This window comes from Pecten maximus, unplaced genomic scaffold (assembly GCF_902652985.1).
Source record: "Pecten maximus unplaced genomic scaffold, xPecMax1.1, whole genome shotgun sequence".
Lineage (NCBI taxonomy): Eukaryota > Metazoa > Mollusca > Bivalvia > Pectinida > Pectinidae > Pecten > Pecten maximus.
This window is the reverse complement of record NW_022981057.1, coordinates 29-7,383: the sequence shown is the minus strand read 5'-3', so window position 1 is coordinate 7,383 and position 7,355 is coordinate 29. Positions and strand designations below refer to the sequence as shown.

The 7,355-nt window shown below is 38.7% G+C and overlaps 1 protein-coding gene across 1 annotated transcript; it reads left to right on the top strand.

The window, feature by feature from the left end:
* Nucleotides 1-472: 472 nt before the first annotated feature.
* LOC117319883 (long-chain-fatty-acid--CoA ligase ACSBG2-like) lies at nucleotides 473-7,151 on the top strand (the record flags this gene model as incomplete). The annotated part of the gene is made up of 5 exons (XM_033874596.1): nucleotides 473-859; nucleotides 3,094-3,176; nucleotides 3,485-3,945; nucleotides 4,220-4,381; nucleotides 7,066-7,151. Coding segments are annotated over exons 2-5 (756 nt in total), but the record flags the coding sequence as incomplete, so codon positions are not given.
* Between the last annotated feature and the right edge of the window lie 204 nt (nucleotides 7,152-7,355).

The following is a 7,355-nucleotide window of genomic DNA, read 5'->3' as shown; positions in this document are numbered from 1 at the left end:
TATCGGCCAGGTGGCAAAATTTCCTGAGATGAAAAATCACTTGATAGTAAGCTCTAGCTGAGATCCCCTGGAATCCCTTCTAAAAAATTATTTGTAAAGTACTTTAAATGTTTTTAGATGTCTTGGTCATACCTGTGCATTTCATACATGACTCATGGTCTATGTTCTTTTCAATCTAAGACCAGCCTTAAAAATTGGGACGAAAGAATGTAAGTAAGATAACATTGCGATGGGTTAAAATACTAAAAAAAACCTATATAGGGTTAATTTTAAGCACAGTGTGCATGTGTAACTCCTGTGAAATCTGCTGTAAGGTGTGATTCCTCTGTTATCATGCCGAGGACGGGTGGGTGTTTTGTTCGTGTACATTGCAGAAGATAGTGTTATGCCCAACTCCGTTGGTATGAGAGATAACAAATAGTCCAAAGTGCAGTCCGTCCCTGTAGTATAAACAGTCTGGGTTCTTCCGTGGGGTGTTGACCAACACTGGCTAACGGTAACCAACACTTACTCATGGGTTCACAGGACGTGTAAGATAGCTATCTGGAAGTGACCAATGGTCAACGCCAGACACTGATGAGGATATCTAATGTTGGAAGTGCTTGATCACCACAGTCATCTCACTCATCTGTCAAAGATTTGACAACAGTCTTTGGAATACATACTGAACTTAAGATATTTCCTGTGAAATTTAATACGCAATACATTTCTGGAAAAGTTATTTAAACTTGAAGCAACTTAAGTTACATTACTTTTCCAATACATGGATAACTTTATGAGAACTGGATGGATTAAATGTGTTAGATACAGATAAAGCATTGAGAAGATTTTATTGTTTCCCGTTTCCAAATTACAGAAGGTATGTATCAGTTTCACACAATGTAGAATTTGGTTTAGTATTATTTAACATCCTATTGACAGCTGAGGTCATTTAAGGACAGACTCTCCTGTACATGTAAGATACATGCATGTGATGAATGTGTTTTGGGAGGCTGTGGTATGTTCTTGTTTGTAGTGAATGTGTGTTTTGGGAGGCTGTGGTATGTTCTTGTTTGTAGTGAATGTGTGTTTTGGGAGGCTGTGGTATGTTCTTGTTTGTAGTGAATGTGTGTTTTGGGAGGCTGTGGTATGTTCTTGTTTGTAGTGAATGTGTGTTTTGGGAGGCTGTGGTACGTCCTTGTTTGTAGTGAATGTGTGTTTTGGGAGGCTGTGGTATGTTCTTGTTTGTAGTGAATGTGTGTTTTGGGAGGCTGTGGTATATTCTTGTTTGTAGTGAATGTGTGTTTTGGGAGGCTGTGGTATGTTCTTGTTTGTAGTGAATGTGTGTTTTGGGAGGCTGTGGTATGTTCTTGTTTGTAGTGAATGTGTGTTTTGGGAGGCTGTGGTATGTTCTTGTTTGTAGTGAATGTGTGTTTTGGGAGGCTGTGGTATATTCTTGTTTGTAGTGAATGTGTGTTTTGGGAGGCTGTGGTACGTTCTTGTTTGTAGTGAATGTGTGTTTTGGGAGGCTGTGGTATGTTCTTGTTTGTAGTGAATGTGTGTTTTGGGAGGCTGTGGTATGTTCTTGTTTGTAGTGAATGTGTGTTTTGGGAGGCTGTGGTACGTTCTTGTTTGTAGTGAATGTGTGTTTTGGGAGGCTGTGGTATGTTCTTGTTTGTAGTGAATGTGTGTTTTGGGAGGCTGTGGTATGTTCTTGTTTGTAGTGAATGTGTGTTTTGGGAGGCTGTGGTATGTTCTTGTTTGTAGTGAATGTGTGTTTTGGGAGGCTGTGGTATGTTCTTGTTTGTAGTGAATGTGTGTTTTGGGAGGCTGTGGTACGTCCTTGTTTGTAGTGAATGTGTGTTTTGGGAGGCTGTGGTACGTCCTTGTTTGTAGTGAATGTGTGTTTTGGGAGGCTGTGGTATGTTCTTATGTTTTTCTCCTTGCAATTGTGAATTAATATTCATTTACATTGGAACATGTCAAAAACAATAGGTAGTTAGAATGAATGCATGTGATGCAATGGTATGGAAACTATCAAAATCAATAACATGTTAAATCTAACATTAGCTGGAATACGAGGAATGGTATTTACATAAAGGTGAGTGGAATTACCTGTAATATGTTCATTTATTTGCTCACAAACCCAGCTTATGCCGTGAAGTGGCATCGTCTGTCTGTCTGTCATTCGCCCATCTGACCATCTACACTTCAAACAACTTCTCAATAATCAAGAGGCCCAGAAACCTGACATTGGGCCTGTATTAGACTGCAAAATTCATTTTAAAAGTAAATAAACCTAGACTTTTCTTAGATAAAGTTGTAGTTAGCTTAACATCCCCATAAATGACCTAGATCAACTTCAGAGTTATATTTATTAGAAGCAGTTGAGAAGTACAGGCCCATTTGGCCTCTTGTATACACACAGTAAAATGTAGGACAGTGCTACTGAGCTATGCACATTGTATCATGTAAAAATCCTCAACGCTGATAACGTTTTTGTTTTACGTAAAATCGATGGGATGACGGATGTCACACTTTATCAGCATTTGTTGTCCACCTTTGAGTATTTACTGGAACTACGTATGTTAAGTGTCATCATAGGATGAATTTTCACATATATATTCATAATCTTCAGAATATAAATGAAGTTGCAGATATATTGCATGAAGAATTACTTGCAGATTGTGTTACATATTTTTCTAGAGCTCTCCTAGTGTTTTATAGCTCGCCTATCTGCAGGACAAATGGACTTGTGGCATCTGATTTATCATTGAAGTCCAGGCACATTTATCATGGTAGTTGATGTCTAGCATCCTGGAAAGACTTGAAATCCACATGACATCAGTGACCAAAAAGTTAACTTTGAAAGTAAATTAAGTTGTGTGAAAGAAATCTTCCAATGATGTCTTCCCTTCATCAGCTTTATGGGTCAATTTTAATGGGGCTTCTTACTTTCCTTGTAGAATTGTGTAAGGAAAAACAAAAAGATTTATCAAACAAATTGAAAGTCTAGCATATATATGGAGCCTTACAATAATAATTGTCATAGTGTTCGTCTGTCTGTCCATCAGCTTTTTGGCAGTTTTATCATGTATCCATTTATTTTTGCAGTCATTCAAACTGGAATAAGTGGAGCTACAACAAAGAATGGCGGACATGGCATCCTTGCCTCCTGCTGGCGTGGAAGAAATAGAGTAGGTATCAAACATTTTCAGCATTCAAGTATGCTCTATATTTAGACGCTTAATGACATTCAGTGATATCTTGAAATACCATTTTAATTTGAAAATGGGATAATACCGGATATTTTTCAAAACTTTCGAAAGAAATAAATAGGTGATAATTTCACTCTCAATTATAATTAAAGAAAAAAATTATTTCAATTGAAAAAACAATTTTGTTAGAGAATTGAATCACTTGTGTACATGTACATGTATTTCAGTAATTTGTTAATGTTTGGTTGTTTAATTCAGATTTTATTTTATTTTCATGTGTGTTTTAGAGTCCAGATTGAAGATGCGGAAAATGTTGAGAACAACAATTTATCAGTCCCACCATCTGAGCCAATTGAAACTAATGTCAAGGTCATCAGTGCCAAGGTTACAGATTCAAAGAAGGAAGAGGTCAATGGTACTGTGTGTGGAGATGTGAAAGTCAATGGTGTCACTAATGGCGATGTTAAAGTCAATGGTGTCATGACTGGTGGAGAGGTCAATGGTGTCATGACTGGTGGAGAGGTCAATGGTACTGTGATTGGAGATACCAATATCACCAGTACCAGTAATGGCAATGTTAAAGTCAATGGTGTTACTAACAGTGATGCCAGTGTCATGGCTGGTGGAGAGGTCAATGGTATTAGTGCAGCAGAAGTCAAGGTCAAAGATACAACTCTGGCAGAGGTCAAGGTCAATGGGTCCCCTAAAAGTATAATAGCCGAGAAAGAATCTGTGCCAAAAAGAAGTGGTAAGATTGGGATATTGTTTATTTCTGATCTTGATGAATTCCGTATGTACAAAGAAAACAGTAAAGAATATTTGCCTTTGTATTGAAGTATTCTTACATATCCACATTAATGTATATTGTAGTCCTTGATCTTTAAACACTTTATCATTCTGAAGATTAAAGTTTCAATCACTTGAAAACAAATTTTATTACAAAATGCTTGGCTAATTTGAAATAATGCAAAAGAAAACAAATTCTACATACCTATCCTTACTGAAGTTTAAATTAAATCTAGGTATTGATGACCTGCTGCCAGCCACAGCAAAGTTCACAACCCGGAGAGAGGATGCGATCCAGCTACGAATGGATGACACAGGACCGGGGGCCATGAAACCTCTAACTGTTCCAACAGTCTTCAAAAACACTGCAGACAAGGCTCCTAATGCTACAGCACTAGGTATGGTTATACCGTAGACAAATCTCGGCTCTACAGCACTAGGTATGGTTATACCGTAGACAAATCTCGGCTCTACAGCACTAGGTATTAGTATATCATAGACAAATCTGGACTCTACAGCACTAGGTATTAGTTTACCGTAGACAAATCTGGGCTCTACAGCACTAGGTATGGTTATACCGTTGATAAATCAGGGCTCTACAGCGCTGGGTATTAGTATACCGTAGATAAATCTGGGCTCTACAGCACTAGGTATTAGTATACCGTAGACAAATCGTGGCTCTACAGCACTAGGTATTAGTATACCGTAGACAAATCTGGACTCTAAGGCACTAGGTATGGTTATACCGTAGACAAATCTGGACTCTACAGCACTATAGGTATTAGTATACCGTAGACAAATCTGGTCTCTACAGCACTAGGTATTAGTATACTGTAGACAAATATGGTCTCTACAGCACTAGGTATTAGTATACCGTAGACAAATCTGGGCTCTACAGCACTGGGTATTAGTATACCGTAGACAAATCTGGGCTCTACAGCGCTAAGTATTAGTATACCGTAGACAAATCTGGGCTCTACAGCACTAGGTATTAGTATACCGTAGACAAATCTGGACTCTACAGCACTAGGTATTAGTATACCGTAGACAAATCTGGACTCTACAGCACTAGGTATGGTTATACCGTAGATAAATCGGGGCTCTACAGCGCTGGGTATTAGTATACCGTAGACAAATCGTGGCTCTACAGCACTAGGTATTAGTATACCGTAGACAAATCTGGACTCTAAGGCACTAGGTATGGTTATACCGTAGACAAATCTGGACTCTACAGCACTATAGGTATTAGTATACCGTAGACAAATCTGGTCTCTACAGCACTAGGTATTAGTATACTGTAGACAAATATGGTCTCTACAGCACTGGGTATTAGTATACCGTAGACAAATCTGGGCTCTACAGCACTAGGTATTAGTATACCGTAGACAAATCTGGGCTCTACAGCGCTAAGTATTAGTATACCGTAGACAAATCTGGGCTCTACAGCACTAGGTATTAGTATACCGTAGACAAATCTGGACTCTACAGCACTAGGTATTAGTATACCGTAGACAAATCTGGACTCTACAGCTCTAGGTATTAGTATACCGTAGACAAATCTGGACTCTACAGCACTATAGGTATTAGTATACCGTAGACAAATCTGGGCTCTAGAGCACTGGGTATTAGTATACCGTAGACAAATCTGGTCTCTACAGCGTTAGGTATTAGTATACCGTAGACAAATCTGGGTTCTACAGCACTGGGTATTAGTATACCATAGACAAATCTGGACTCTACTGCACTAGGAATTAATATACCGTTGACAAATCTGGGTTCTACAGCACTAGGTATTAGTATACCGTAGACAAATCTGGGCTCTACATACCGTAGACAAATCTGGTCTCTACAGCACTAGGTATTATTATACGGTAGACAAATCTGGGTTCTACAGCACTGGGTATTAGTATACCGTAGACAAATCTGGGTTCTACAGCACTAGGTATTAGTATACCGTAGACAAATCTGGACTCTACAGCACTAGGTATTAGTATACCGTAGACAAATCTGGACTCTACAGCACTAGGTATTAGTATACCGTAGACAAATCTGGACTCTACAGCACTAGGTATTAGTATACCGTAGACAAATCTGGACTCTACAGCACTAGGTATTAGTATACCGTAGACAAATCTGGACTCTACAGCACTAGGTATTAGTATACCGTAGACAAATCTGGACTCTACAGCACTAGGTATTATTATACCGTAGATAAATCTGGACTCTACAGCACTAGGTATTAGTATACCGTAGACAAATCTGGACTCTACAGCACTATAGGTATAAGTATACCGTAGACAAATCTGGGCTCTACAGCACTATAGGTATAAGTATACCGTAGACAAATCTGGTCTCTACAGCATTAGGTATAACTATACCGTAGACAAATCTGGACTCTACAGCACTAGGTATTAGTATACTGTAGACAAATCTGGACTCTACAGCCAGGGTTGCCACCCTCTTGAGATGCTAAAGTGGGAGATCTCCCACCAAGTTATTGTTCAAACATTTAACGACATCAGATTGTTTTTGTGCAATATTTTTTATGCCATGGCGCTGTGTCTGTTGACAACTTTTCCATTTAAACAACTTCTCCTCAATAACCAAGAGGCCCAGGGACTTGATATTGGGCCTGCAGCATGCTGGGGTGAAGGGCTACCAAGTTTGTTCAAATGAATGACCTTAAACTACATTCAATGTTACAAAGGTCAAATAGGCTGAATTCTTCAAACAATGATTTCTCGATAGCAAAGAGACCTGATGTTTGGCCAGTTGTGTAATGGAATGAAGAACTAGAAAATTTATTGACATGAATAAACCTAAAAAGCCTACTGATATTTGAATAAAGTGGTTATCAGCATAGTATCTACAGAAATAACCTAAATCAATCAACTTCAAAGTTGCTGTAGAGCCAGGTGAGCGATACATGCCCATTGGGCCTCTTGTATCTATTCCCTATATTTTGATCCCTGTTACAATGGTAGCATTTCACCTGACAAATACATTCTCCATCTTGACCATCATTCTGACCATTGTCTCACTTGATCACTGTATATATTGACCACCTGTATAATCTCCACAGGTGTAAAGAGAGATGGAGCCTGGGTAAAGTGGACATACAAACAATACTATAATGATGTCCGCCGGGTAGCTAAGGCTTTTATAAAGGTAAGCAGTATAGGGTTTTACAGGTAATTATTGGGAGTAATACACCTGTAGGTATGGTCAAAGTGAGACAGGTAACACAATACTATAATGATGTCCGCTGAGTAGCTAAGGCTTTTATAAAGGTAAGTTGTATTGGGGTTTTACAGGTAATTATTGGGAGTAACACACCTGCAGGTATGGTCAAAGTCAGACAGGTAACACAAA